The sequence below is a fragment of the Lolium rigidum genome, chromosome 4 (genome assembly GCF_022539505.1).
Source record: "Lolium rigidum isolate FL_2022 chromosome 4, APGP_CSIRO_Lrig_0.1, whole genome shotgun sequence".
Classification (NCBI taxonomy): domain Eukaryota; kingdom Viridiplantae; phylum Streptophyta; class Magnoliopsida; order Poales; family Poaceae; genus Lolium; species Lolium rigidum.
In genome coordinates, this window is record NC_061511.1 from 115,665,735 (window position 1) to 115,679,123 (window position 13,389).

Below are 13,389 nucleotides of genomic sequence, written 5' to 3' on the forward strand. Positions count from 1 at the left end.
AATTTTTTGGGGATGAATGTTAATCACAACTATTTTGGAGTGTGCTTTTGATAGTGCGCAGAGTTGTGCATCTGAACTTGGGGCATGTGGTAGGACAGATTATTTATCATGTCGAGACTACGATCAGTCTGAGTTTCTGAACCAATAGCCGTACTGCCAGCATACATACGTTGTCTAAACCTAATGATTGCCTTTTTCATATCTATGTACGTGGAGGTATGTTGGTACTGATCGAGTAAGTTTGCTCAATATATTCGTTGGTATCATTACAGCGTGCGGCCTTGATAAGCACAGTAGCTGAGAAGCAAAATGCTGCTAAATTTTAGCACGCAAAACTGCATAGAAGTAGGGGAGCACGGGTAAGATGGTTATATATATAGTTGGCCGGGAGGTGTTCAGTTCTGGGTCATGCGTAAGGTTCTTGCTTGCTGCATCTTGAAGTGGTGGTTCATTTTGCTACGGAGCACTCTGCGTGAATAGGACAGTACAACTGAGATAATTAGGCATAGATGTTTAAGTCGTATCTAGTATTACAATACGTCAGAAATACTTGCTGGCTAGAACGATAAGCAGGTCCGTGATATATACATAACTGGTTGGCACCAGTGTGCAGATATCTGATTGGCAACAGTGTGCTCAATCTTTGTTTCAGCAGCTCCTATCTAGTATTACAATACGTCAAAAGTACTTGCTGGCTAGAACGATAAGCAGGTCCGTGATATATACATAACTGGTTGGCACCAGTGTGCAGGTATCTGATTTGCAACAGTGTGCTCAATCTTTGTTTCAGCAGCTCCACTCCCATTTTGTCTTAGATTCTTAAGCTAAGTTTCTCCATCTCTGTGGGCGGATCTTGGCTCCTGCTGTTAAAAGAAAAAAAGAGGGCAAATTAACATTAATTTTGGCAATTGCATTGGAGCTGGTTAATTTTTATCTAAATCTGGTGTTTACTTGGAAGTGGTGAAAACATTATTTGCGTGGGAAGAGCCTCTTACCTGATATGCTTCTTGGTTGGTGTAGTAGTAGGTGTTTTTGCCTTCTCTTTTTTCCAGACATGGAGCTGACATCCTTGGGTGACCAGAATTGCTAGATATGTTTTGTGAAGGAATCCTGTGAGAAATCGAAGTAACAAACAACTTTTTCCAAAATGTAAGTATTATATTTTTTTGGCAAAAGTATTATTGCTTTGATCCATATGAACGTAAATTGGAGATTCTATGCAAAGAATATATCTATCTACCCTAAGAAAAAAAATGCAGGAAGCAATAGAATATTAATCTTGAGATAACTGACTACTTGAATTTTACAAAATAGTCTACGTACTGGCAAAAATGATTCATATAGCTGGGGAGTCATTCAATAAGATGGGAATTTTTCTTCTCTGGCCAAGTAGTACCTTAGGCTATCAACTAAACAGATTCACAACACTGTCAACTAAATGATTCCTCAGCTAAGATTCCCGTAGGAAAGGTTTGCAGCAAGCAAAAGATAGTTGACCTCATTTGCACTAACAACCCAAAAAATCATTGTGCAAATAGAAAATACGATAAAAGTATAGATACATATGGAAGAAAATTTTAGTGGTTATCGGTAAACATGTTCACCAAATAAACAGTTGATGTAGCGTAGCTGAGCTACTTTTTATATTACACTATAGCTAAGAACATCTCACATCCACATTAAACAGAACTGAGTTTCCTTTCATATAAACACAACCTAAAATAAAGTGAACAGAAATCTGTGAAACAGGAAATATCTGCATAAATATTAGCGTGGTCTTCAGTTGTATGTCCAACAACCAACCTGTTTACTTCTATCGAAAATCATTCTGTTTTCCAAAACTACTGAAGGGGAGTAATTATTTAGCTAACCTAAGTAGCATTTCATAGTGCATTAGGAGCTGAGGACAGATATGATCAGTTCATGCAAAGATCTTCATAGTGCATTAGGAGTTGAGGACAGATGATTCAAAACCAAATTAGCATTTCTAGAAGAACCTGGATATCCCTGATCAACAATAGCATTGCAAGATATCAAATCAGCCTGAATTGTTGGATCATCCACAGACACATGTTCCAAAATCAGTATCTGCAAATTTCATAGGTAGATCAGTCAGATGGGTTCCTCACCAGCAAAATAAACTGAACCGTTCAGCTAACTCGCAGCAGCACAGCATCACGGACAACCACCTCACCATTCTCGTGGACGGCGGTTCCTGCTAGTCGGCCTGGCTGCCAAATGGGTCGCGCATGCCCTCCTTACTCTCATTGGACCTACAAATCCGCACGCCCCGTTAACCACATAATAGTCTGCTCCTCTCTGGTGACCAATTCATGCTGTTCAAAAAAGACAATACTAAGAAGCAACAAAAGAAAAGAAACAACAGGGATTAAGGATAGCGGATACAGGGGAAACGGCCTGGGCGACAGCGGAAACTGATGTTTGCAAGGCTAGTATGGCAACACCGTTAAGTACTGACATTTCCAACGCAAATTCATCTACATATAAAATCAGGATTAGCTAGTGGTGCTCATTTACATCTGGAGATGGTTGCTCTACAAAAGAGGATATATTTATGATGAATAAAATTTGAGAGAGGTCGCGAAGTAGCAAAGCAGGAAGGGTGTCGCCTTGTCCTGGGGCTGTGAGGGGTGAATGGCTCAGTTGGACCGTCTCTATACGCAGGGGTTCCGCCGCCCGCGAGCTCCGGTTCCACCAGAGATGTAGGAGCTAGAGGATGAAGGTTGGAGGCCCACGGTCAAGCCAATCCATGATTTGTGCATGATTTGTGGGCATAGGAAAGGAAAGGCATCTAGAAAAATACCTGGAGGCAGCCGATTTGAGCAGCGGCACACATCCTGCCTCGATGCCATCTGTGTCTTCTTCTCCCCAAATTCCCCCATCCGCACTTCCACCTCCCATCATCCATGTCGACTCCCCCGGCGGCCCAGCGGCATGGACACCATGTTCTCCCGCCCCTCGGCTCCATCTTCTCCCACCTCCCACCCCTTGGCTCTAGAGAGCTCCTCCGCTCCAGAGGTATCCCGATGACGACGGCAGCTCCGCAAAATCATCCATGAAAAGATCCACGCCATTCTCGGATCCACCACCGACAGAAGCCGATGCAGAAGTAATATTCGGAGCAACACAACACCGATGCGGGACCAAAGGAGGCGATGCAGAAGGTGGCCTATCTCGCCGGCCTCCGGTAACGCAGTCATAGAAAGACCTGAAAAAGGAGTAAGGAAATACAATTAAAGGACGAAAGAAATCATGCAAGGAAAACACGGATGGTGCTAAAAAAGATAATGATCCTGTACGACGACGGGGACGTCGTCAAAGCGGCCGCCCCGGCAGCCGCCTCGGAAGAAGAGTAGAGCCCATGTTCCTCCTTCGCGTCATCACGGAGAGGATAACCTTGATAGATGGCAAGACAGCTGAGGGAGCAACCCACCTGGAGGCAGAAACTCCTTCCTCTCACCTCGGGCCACCTTGGCCGCCGGCGATGGGGAGAGGTAGGCCGAAAATGGGGCATGGTGGGAGGAGTCAGGGGAGTCCGCCGCTTGCACTCTCCTCGGATTTCATAGGTGCCAGCAGCTCCATCTGAGAGCCTCCGGGTCGACGCTCCGGCCATGGCGGTCCTCTGGGCGGAGGCACTCGCTCCATCAGCTCGATGCGCCGGCAATATGTGGGCGGTGAGCCGCGCCACCTCGTGCGCCGACGGAAGGGATCCCGGGATCCACAGCGGCAACAGAGCGCTGAGCGGTGGAGCATGAGAGGCGTGCGCGTTTAGTGCGGCAAGAACTCGGCCGACCCGGATCTTGGGGCCCTCGTGGATTGTTTGGTCAAACCGTCAAAGCGGTGGAGGTGGGGTCTACAATTAGATATTTCCTGATAAGAGACACGGTAGAAGTGCTCAGAAGAAACCACCCCGTTAATTTCTATCGTGATCACCGGGAGAGTAGGAAGGAAATAAAAGACCAACCGGTTGCCGGTAACCCATCTCACCCAAATAAAAAGGAGAAGAAATAAAAAGACGGGTCAAACTTACCAAGATATAAATATGAGGTTACGTGTCGCTCAACGGATGTACTAAAACCATGAAAAATTGGCCATCTACAGTACCCAAACTAATCTGGGACGGGTAAACTGATTACCTTTTATATAGGGTCATCTCACCCAAATAAAAAGGAGAAGAAATAAAAAGACGGGTCAAACTTACCAAGATATAAATATGAGGTTACGTGTCGCTCAACGGATGTACTAAAACCATGAAAAATTGGCCATCTACAGTACCCAAACTAATCTGGGACGGGTAAACTGATTACCTTTTATATAGGGTATATTTGATTAGACGGTTGTGACTTTCACTATAGGAAACACATAAGGCGCCAACGGCCATCCTCTGTGCCAACGGCTAAATGTCGGGGTTGTCGGCACATACTCTTTTCCGGTCAGACCAGCAGGCAATCGTTGGTAAAGGAAAACCGGCGGCAGAGGACTGCCATTGGCACAGTTTTGGCCGTCGGCACAGCCTCTCCCTCGCAGCTCCTTTTTTCTATTTCAGGCATGTGCCCACAACAAATTTTCCATTTTGCCACATTAATCTTAGAAAAATCATAACTAAATCATTATGATTCATAAAATTACATGTAATATATCAAAATTTGCAGAAAAATAAGATCTATCTTGGAAAAATCTCAGAAATGAGTTATCATGTTCGATGTTTGATGGCTTTCAGGCTGAACGACCAATGTTATTACTAGAATAGTGGCATGGTTTGTGATAATGTACTCATATTGTGAACACATGTGCATCTTGGGATGGCGAAAAATGTTGCAGGACGATGCTTTCCTTTTCGTCGCACCAAAAAGCTATTTTCCATTTTCCGAGTCTCAAACACGGGGTATTTTGTGAAGCAACAACCAAATAAAAGTTTCACCATGGTACCATCCTATTTTCCAAAAATAATAGACCACCTTGCATGCACAATTTCCCATCCGGTGTATCTTAAACATTTCCATCCACCCCTCGTGAAAAAGACAAATTCCTGCCAAATCGGTATGAAGTTGTCAGATTTAACTACAGGTACATGATCTATTGCTCATGATTTTTTGGAAAAATTATTTTTAGGTTCAGAATATGATATGGATGTTATATTTGGATTCCTCTTATTTTCTGATCGATTTACACATATTGTTTGTCAAATTATGTACGGATTTAAAGATATTAATTATTCCATATTAAATAAAAACACAAAATCATTTTATTGTTGTTTGAATTCAATATTAACATTATTTATTAATTGTTGTTTACATAAGTAATTGTTTGGAATTCAAAAAATAAAGAGGTGCGACATCAAGTCATAGGGGTTAATAGGATTGATATGGTAGTATTATAACAAGGTGTCATTTGTTTCACGGAAACTCATCCGCAAGGAACTTAGAAATTAAGCGTGCTTGGGCTAGAGCAGGTGTGAGGATGGATGACTGACAGGGAAGTTTGACCACGAGTACATTGTGATCTAAGATTAAGTGTACCAGAAAAAATCCCTTGTGAGAGGTTAACGAGTCAAACAATTAAAAAAATTAAAAAAATTGTAAATTTGAAAAAAAATCCTATGTCGAAGGCCTAGGCCAATGGCCAGACTGTGCCGACGGCCAAACTGTCTGTGCCGAGAATCCAAGGTGCCAATGGGGGTGTGCCCTAGCTGTGCCGGCGGCTGCACCTTATGCGTTTCCTGCAGTGTTTTCTTCTCCAAAAAGACTGATCAAACCCTAACCGTGACGGGAGAAGAAAAACACGGCTAGGGGAGCTCACCTGGAGTGGGCCGGTCTACGGCAGGGGTTCGGCGGGGCAGTTGCTTTGCTAGGATAAGCAGTTAAGCACTGTGCGTTATCTAATGCTGATGGACCGGTGATGGATTGGTCTCCTGTCGTAGTTTCCACATTACTCTACGCGGGTACATCCGATAATATAAGGGCATGTACAGCCCTAGCCTCCTTGATGGACGCTTAATTCGTCAGTTACTACATGTTGGTAAGCGTCGGACGCTTGGTTGCTAAATTTTATACTGATTTCGCTAGCGCCAACCTTTTAACTATGCATCGACGCAAGGAAAACAACCGGGAATTGGGCAAAACTGCCAGGATTTAATTCCTGGCGCCCCTACCTAAGCGCCCGACTGTACATGCCCTAATGAAGCCCTTTATTTCACAACAGTAATATATGGAAGAATACACAAGAAACATGAAACTCATGAGACAAAGGTGTGTGAGACATTCGACTCGGATACCACGCATTCGAGTCGGTTTATGCTCAAAACTGATTGTACGTGCGCAAGACGTATTATCCTAGTCGGTTATTTCCGTGAAACTGACTCTCGGCTGAACTATTCGAGCCAGTTTTATAACCGGTTGTGATAATCACGCGTGTTACTTCCTCTGTTTCCTAATTCTTGTCGCTGATTTAGAAATATCTAGACACATATATTTTGTGTGCATAGATATGTTGAAATCTACGACTAGACTAGAATTATGGACCGTATAATAACATCTATATTGGCTTGCAGTACCGTAAGACAGAACCAAGTCTAGCCTGTGTGTACTAGACCGGATGCGATAATCGGTTCGGTACTGGTGCGAGCACATCATCTGATACAACGAAGCCCTTTATTTGTTGCTCCCAAATCATAATACATGGTAGCGTACAGAAGAAACAGGAAACATATCACGAGAGACAAAGGTGAAAGATGGTTTGGGCTTGCTCTAGTTTGATAGCATGGTGAGAATTTAAGGATTTGCATTGCCGTAACCGTTGCCATTTCCTGCACCACCACCGGTTCCACCATTTTTACCGCCGCCCGAGCCACCACCGTTACCTGAAGCATTTGCGTTTGAGTATGACGTGCCACCACTGTTATCTGCTTCGCTTGAGCCAGATCCGGTGCCATCACCCGTCCCATAACCAGCCGAGTCATCAGCAGGGCAATCGTCATCTTCTCCACCGCTGCTGCCACCGCCGCCGCCGCCACCCTGACCACCAGCATCTGAACTTCCGCCATAACCACCATAAGATTGGCTCATTTGGCCAGAGCTTGAGCCAGTTCCGCCCCCACGCCCAAACCCAGTACCTCCATCCTGTGAATAACCACCGCCGCCACCGCCGCCGGAAGCACTTGCACTGACTCCACCACTTCCACTCTGGGCAGCTCCCTGACCACTCCCGGCTCCTCCACCGCCTCCATTCACGGCCCCACCACCCTCTCCCGCTCCGGAGCCGGTTCCCTGAGAACTAGAGTATCTTACTACCCTGGCAGCGCTTGCTAATCCAATGCTGAAGAGGAAAATCAAGCTGAGGGAGACAAGCTTAGTGCAAGCCATTGTGAATCAGTGGTGGGGATGGTGCTAAACGAAATGATCGCATTGCTATTTATAGCAGCATGCGGTACGGTGGTGCTCTCTTAGTATCATCTGTTATGGAGGTGCTTAGGTGAGATCTATGGACCGAACCGTGGACTCTGATATTGCTAGTAGTAGTGCGTCTATAATAGAGCGCGTAGATCGAAAGATTCTGGTTTTTTTATTTAATTTGAGAGACGGGGCTGCACCAGTCGACGACTTCGGAGTTCCTCACGTGATCAACTGGTTGATAAATCGTGCGTAAAAGATTCGGAATATTTCTTTAATTCATTCAAGAGATGGGAGTGCTCCAGTCGACGACTCCGGGAGATGACTTGGGAGTTGATCAACTGGCTGATTTTTTTTTTTGAAACATGATCAACTGGCTTATTAATCTTTCGTAAAGGTTATAAACAGTTTAAGTTTGTTAATTTGCAATTGCCGGTAAGTTCAGTGAACTACCATTGTTACCCGCGACGACGAGCAGGCGGCTGGTGCAAGGTGGTTCTTCTCAAGAGAAGATGTTGGTCCGGAGGTGGTAGATATGTCGTTTTTCTCTGACTTCGTCGATGGGAGGTGGCGGATCTTAGTCCAAGACAGCACGGGACGTGTCCTGTCAATATGCCACAACGACATGTGCCTTACTGCTTGCAGCAGGTTGTTAAATGTGTGTTTGTTTGGATGGAACAGTTCACTGGTTTTGTGTTTATATTAGCGAGGAATATTACATCTCTAATATGTTCATCGACTCACAAAGCCTCATTAGAGAAAGTGATTTTTTTGATCTTGTAATGGTGGAGGCTCGGCGTCTCTTCCGGTGTTCGTCTCGACGGCGATGAATTTGCATGGCAGCCACTGGCAATAGGTTGTTTTGTATTTCTCATTTTTTTAAGATTTTATCTGCAAATTTAGGATAATCATGTTACCCATGTTTGTCTTTTAGTTTCCACATGTGTTGCTTTATGTAACTTAATTTTTGATTAATGAAATACGTGGTTGCTCTAAAAAAGCTAAACTTTAGAGTAGTCTATAGTGATCCTTGATTACTGTGGAGGAAAGAACACATCAAAAAAAACCTCTCACCCCCTCTCGCCTCCTCTCACCCTTCCCGCGCGTCGATGAGCAAAGCCCTCGCGATGCCGTTGGCGGCGGTTCTTCCTTCCCCGTGTTATGGAGGGAGGGTCAGGGCCCTTCCCCTCCATGTTGGTGGTGCTCCTCGGGCGGTCATGAACTGACTAGGTCGGGTGTGGCTGGAGATGGTGACATCTCGCGGCGGCGCAACTCGGCCGCGGTGGCCAACGACGGTTGCTAGCCTTGGCACCTCGGCCCAATGGGCTCGCGGCGGGCTCAAATGGGCTCCATCGGGACGTGGGATGGTTGTGGTGGACTTTCAAGGAAAACCACTACAAGTGAGATGTCGTATTTTCGGAATGGTGGATGTGGGATGGTTGTGGCATCCCCGCTTGGCCCATGTCAACAACGAAATCATCATCTCCATTACCTCCATCTCATTAGATTGTAATCTCCATTAGCAGTGTAGGTTTGTACTTGAATTCACACCGTTATTCCTATTCCATTCGCAAGATTATGATGGTGTTCTTGATTGTCTCCATGTGTGAGTAGTCCACCCCGTTCTTGGGGTAGATGGAGAAACCCTAGTAGTATTATTATGAATTAAGATAATTATAGCTTTGCACTATGATTGTATGTTAGTTTTGCGATGTTGCATGATGTCGACAAGTAATGTTTGCCTAAGGGTCACAGGAGGGAACTACCTTCGGAAGTAACATCCCGTGCACAGATTTGCAGTTCTAGTACAGGACAGCACGGTCCATTTAAGTCGAATACCTCCACTTTCGGACACACAGCTAGGAGTAACACATGATCCAGTGGCATTACAGGCAGACATAGTAGTCCAAGCGAGCGAAAAATGGGTATGCTCTAACTTATGCCACCTGCATAGCATATGTGTGACAGACAGGAAACGAAACAGGCTGAACCCAAGTGCGGGTGTTTTTGCCGTCCTGATTCTGCAGCATGATGTTGAAGCTACATGACCGAGCAGAGCACGCTACAGATACTTCGTTGCAAGAGCCCTGACCTTGGTATCGAAATGAGAGGACGCGATGCGAGAGCCAGGCAAGTAGAGGGGGTTGAGGAATATCTGCACAACACAACATTTGTAAGATACAGTTGATTATTATATCAAGACTAATTGGCACATGTATCTTCTTTCTATAACCAAGTTGCAGACACTTGTCGTGATTTATTATGGAAAGTGCCCATGATTCCGCATCAGCAAGCAACCCTAATCAGTATTTAGATCCAAATCGTGCACTCATCAGTTGCCTATTTACAAGGTAGAGGACAGGTTCCACAACACCTTGACACAGATAGAGCATACTCATAAAAGAACAGCAAAACATAGTGAACTGGTGATAAAGCTTGTGTTCACCAAAAAAAATGGAGACTAAGAGGCTTCACTATTTGATATACATGATTCGAGAATTGATGTTTGATTGTACACTTGATTGAACATCAAGCTAGAGGGTTCTCCAGGTTGTAAATGGGCATCATCTTACCTTGATGTAAAGTTCATGAACCTCTTGAAAAAAGCCTTTTATTCCATCCTCGCTACGTGAATCGTGAAGCAACATGAATCTAGTATGTGCCATACTTCCAGTTAGGGAAATCAATAGTATTGCAAGGATGAGATTTTAAATGATACTCCCTCTTTGCCATAATGTAGTACATGTAAGATTTTAAAAAAATCAAATGATGTCAACTTTGACCAAGTTTTTGATAAAAATATCTACATCTACTATACCAAATGTATACCATATGAACATATACATCGTGAGGAATCTAATGGTATTGAATTGGTATTCTAGATGTTGATATTTTTTCCTACATACTTAGTCAAATCTTACATCGTTTGACTTTCAAAAATTCTTATACGCACTACTACATTTTGGCAAGGAGGGAGTATATGAAAACAATGATACTGTCAAAAAAAAAACAATGAGATAGCTGCTTTAAAGGATATGACCGGCAGTTACATAAACAGAGACCACAAGGTCATTATATCTATCAACTGATCTCAGGAACCTGAGAAAACAACAAAAACATAGAAAGGGTTAATTGAGGTAAACAATAGATAAGTTATATGATAAGAATATTTTTGGCTGTGGTATTTTCCCATGCATCCTACAGAAAAATCACAACAGCATTGTATCCTACAGAAAATAGTTTAGCCAACAGATCCTCACATTGCATTTGTGGTGCATGCTAGGTCCTGAACAACATATAGCGCAGCATGTAGGATGAACTGATGGTGATAAGCTAGCTCTTCTTTCTGACAGGGAAAATAAACACCAGAAGATTAGACAAGAAAATTAGTAACAATTCAGTACGCCTACACCACTGCAGAAAACAGACCACATGCCAAGACATATCCAACATATAGTTGCATATAAATCTGTTGTGAATAATAAAATTAGGAAATTTCACCAGAAGGCGCATCAATCATAGAGGAAGAGAAAAAAACCATGGATATAAAGAGGCAAAGACACAAACCTAAAACACTGTTTTAACTATAAAAAACAATTCAAGAACTCCATAATTGTTATCTCATAATTGTTATCTCTTATATGTATGAGATAAGCAAAGTGCATTATCCAACATGATTTATCTTCATCCATTAGCTATTTACATTTTTTATATCTGAAAGATATTTTTGCTACATTACGTAATAACGAGTAAAATGATTCATATTGTTGTAAGAAGGAAATACTACAACTACAGCTAATTATAATTAGATAAAGACGAAAAGAAGTGCAAGCCACATACTCTGGGTGTGGATCCAACTTCCGCCTCGTAGATTGGGATGTCATTCTTACTTACAATCACGAAGCATGCTGTACTTGCCATTTCCACTAACACTGACTAGTTTCACTCTCACAACAATCTTCAAGATGTTGCAAACAAAACGATATTAACTAAGTTAGATAGTTGGAGGGGATGCTGTTGAACATACAAACTAATCATCAGCAAAACTTAATGCATGACTACAGTAGTTCCCCAACAATAATATTATGCATGCAGAACTAAGTATGAACAATTCATCAATATCTGCCCAAGCCAGATAGACCAACAATGTTTTCCACATTATGGGCATATCCTTCTGCACACTGTTAGTCTTATCAGTAATTATTGTGCATGGCTTCTGTTGCTCAGAATTACTTTAACTGCAACCTTATATGATGAAATTTCTGTTGGCTAATTGCAAACGCATTTTTGTTAGGGCTTTATTGCTGTTCTTATTCAAGCTGTCTTTGTATTAAAAACTCTGTAAACTTGTGTTCAGAAACAGGCTCTTTTGTGTTAAAAATCATACTTTAGTCAAATAACTCCAATGTTCGCAGATGATAGGGACTGCAGCGTGTGTGCAAACACTATATCCCAAAGGTTCACATCCATAGATTTATCTAGTTCCATACTTCTGTTACTAAATATGAGCAATTTGTATTTGCATGGTAGAATATAACAGAACAATGTTGTAATTGATCTCAGATAGCAAACTGAGAGAAATATAAGGTGAAGTGGTCCACCACGTTCCCCTCAACTTGGAGCCTTGATCGGAGGCTCAAAGCAACTGCCTGATTCTGGTCCCTGACCCCTGGCCGGCTGGCCCTGCACGTACAAAAAGAGGAGGAAAGCCCCTTTCGGCGGATGATGAAGGCGGCGGGGCCGTGCTCATGGACGAAGGCGTGAGGGCCTCCGTGCCGACCGCGCCTCGCCGTCGTTTCCCAAACGGCCGCCGGGTCACCGGCTTGCAGTAGCGGACACAGGGAAAGAATGAGGGGGGGCACACCTCCAAAAAAAAAATCCCACCCCACTCCCCCAATTGTGACAGAAATATGCTAATGTCATTTTAACATAATACAAATAATGGCCAGAGACAGTCCATGGACAGAGATATAAACCAGGTCCCAGCAGAGGAACAAACTGCTCATTGCTTCAGTCATACCCATATGCAGTGCAGCTCTGGTGTAGCAACAAAGCGGATGCAGACGGCATCCGAAAATAAAGATGCAACTTGACCGAAAATGACATCGTTGCTAGCTGTGTAATTCACCTAGCAAGACCAATCGGTTATCGGTCATGAAACTGGATCCCAAGGAAACCATACATACTTGCAAGATAAGATGACAGTGATGAGCGGAGTGTTGCTGTCCTGCGGCGGCGACTGGTGGCCGGCCGAGCGCCGTATCTGACGAGATTAGAGCAGAGAAGGCCAGCGGCCGGGGGAGACGGAGAGGAGCTGCTGCCGGCGAGTTGGAGGCCGAGGGCCGAGGCAGGGGAGGGCCGAGCGCCGTATCTGTCGAGATTAGAGGAGAGGAGGCCATCGGCTGGGAGAGACAGAGAGGAGCTGCTGCCGGCGAGTTGGGGGTGGAGGGCCGAGCCGGGGGAGGGCTGAGCCGGGCCAGCCGCGATTTCGGGGTGGAGGGCGCAAGGAGCATCTTTCTCAGATTTCTGGGTGGGCCATGGCCCCCCGGCCCATCCCCTGCGTTCGCCCATGCCGGCGTGCGCCCCCACTCCCCACCGAGCAGCACCACTCCACCACGCCGGCATCGGCAGCTACGCTCGACGGAGGAGCGCGCGGGACCAAGTCCAGCGCACGCTTCTCCGGCGAGCGTGGCCAACGCATCGGCAAGAAGCAAGGGGAGGGCGGGGCTTCGTCGACGATTTTGTCTCTCTCGTGGGAGCGTGTAAATCGGGACTCGGGAGGCAGGAGGAGGAATTATGAGGCTGGGGTTTGACCGGGCTCGGTTTTTGTTCCGTCTGGAATGAATCCCGACCGTCCATTTGATCCAACGACCAGGATCAACTTGGGTATGGTGACGGGCCTCGGTGCCTTTTTGGGCTAAATCTGTGGCTGGGCTTTGGACCAGGCTTTCTTTTCCCATAGAGTTATGTTGAGTTTTTT

General features: G+C 44.7%; 2 protein-coding genes and 1 long non-coding RNA gene across 6 annotated transcripts; all 3 read right to left on the reverse strand.

Moving 5' to 3' along the window:
- Positions 1-496: 496 nt before the first annotated feature.
- Positions 497-3,774, reverse strand: LOC124650600. 3 transcript variants are annotated; one of them, XR_006987064.1, is made up of 5 exons: positions 3,455-3,774; positions 2,825-3,229; positions 2,195-2,273; positions 996-2,088; positions 497-863 (listed from the first exon to the last, which is right to left on the reverse strand). It is a non-coding gene; the product is annotated as an uncharacterized LOC124650600 (long non-coding RNA). The 3 variants fall into 3 exon arrangements; XR_006987065.1 differs by having other exon boundaries at positions 2,190-2,273; positions 2,825-3,770; XR_006987063.1 differs by having other exon boundaries at positions 2,825-3,769.
- A 3,017-nt stretch (positions 3,775-6,791) lies between these two features.
- On the reverse strand, positions 6,792-7,382 carry LOC124706632 (putative glycine-rich cell wall structural protein 1). Its single transcript, XM_047238313.1, has one exon. The coding sequence runs from the start codon at positions 7,380-7,382 to the stop codon at positions 6,792-6,794; it is 591 nt and encodes a 196-aa protein (XP_047094269.1).
- A 2,089-nt stretch (positions 7,383-9,471) lies between these two features.
- Positions 9,472-11,352, reverse strand: LOC124705667 (trafficking protein particle complex subunit 2-like). Of its 2 annotated transcripts, XM_047237368.1 has the most exons (5): positions 11,250-11,352; positions 10,670-10,755; positions 10,447-10,508; positions 9,983-10,068; positions 9,472-9,564 (listed from the first exon to the last, which is right to left on the reverse strand). In XM_047237368.1, the coding sequence occupies exons 1-5, from the start codon at positions 11,328-11,330 to the stop codon at positions 9,472-9,474; spliced, it is 408 nt and encodes a 135-aa protein (XP_047093324.1). In that variant the 5' UTR covers positions 11,331-11,352. The 2 variants fall into 2 exon arrangements, with proteins under 2 accessions (XP_047093324.1, XP_047093325.1); XM_047237369.1 differs by lacking the exon at positions 10,447-10,508 and having other exon boundaries at positions 9,983-10,061.
- Positions 11,353-13,389: the final 2,037 nt, after the last annotated feature.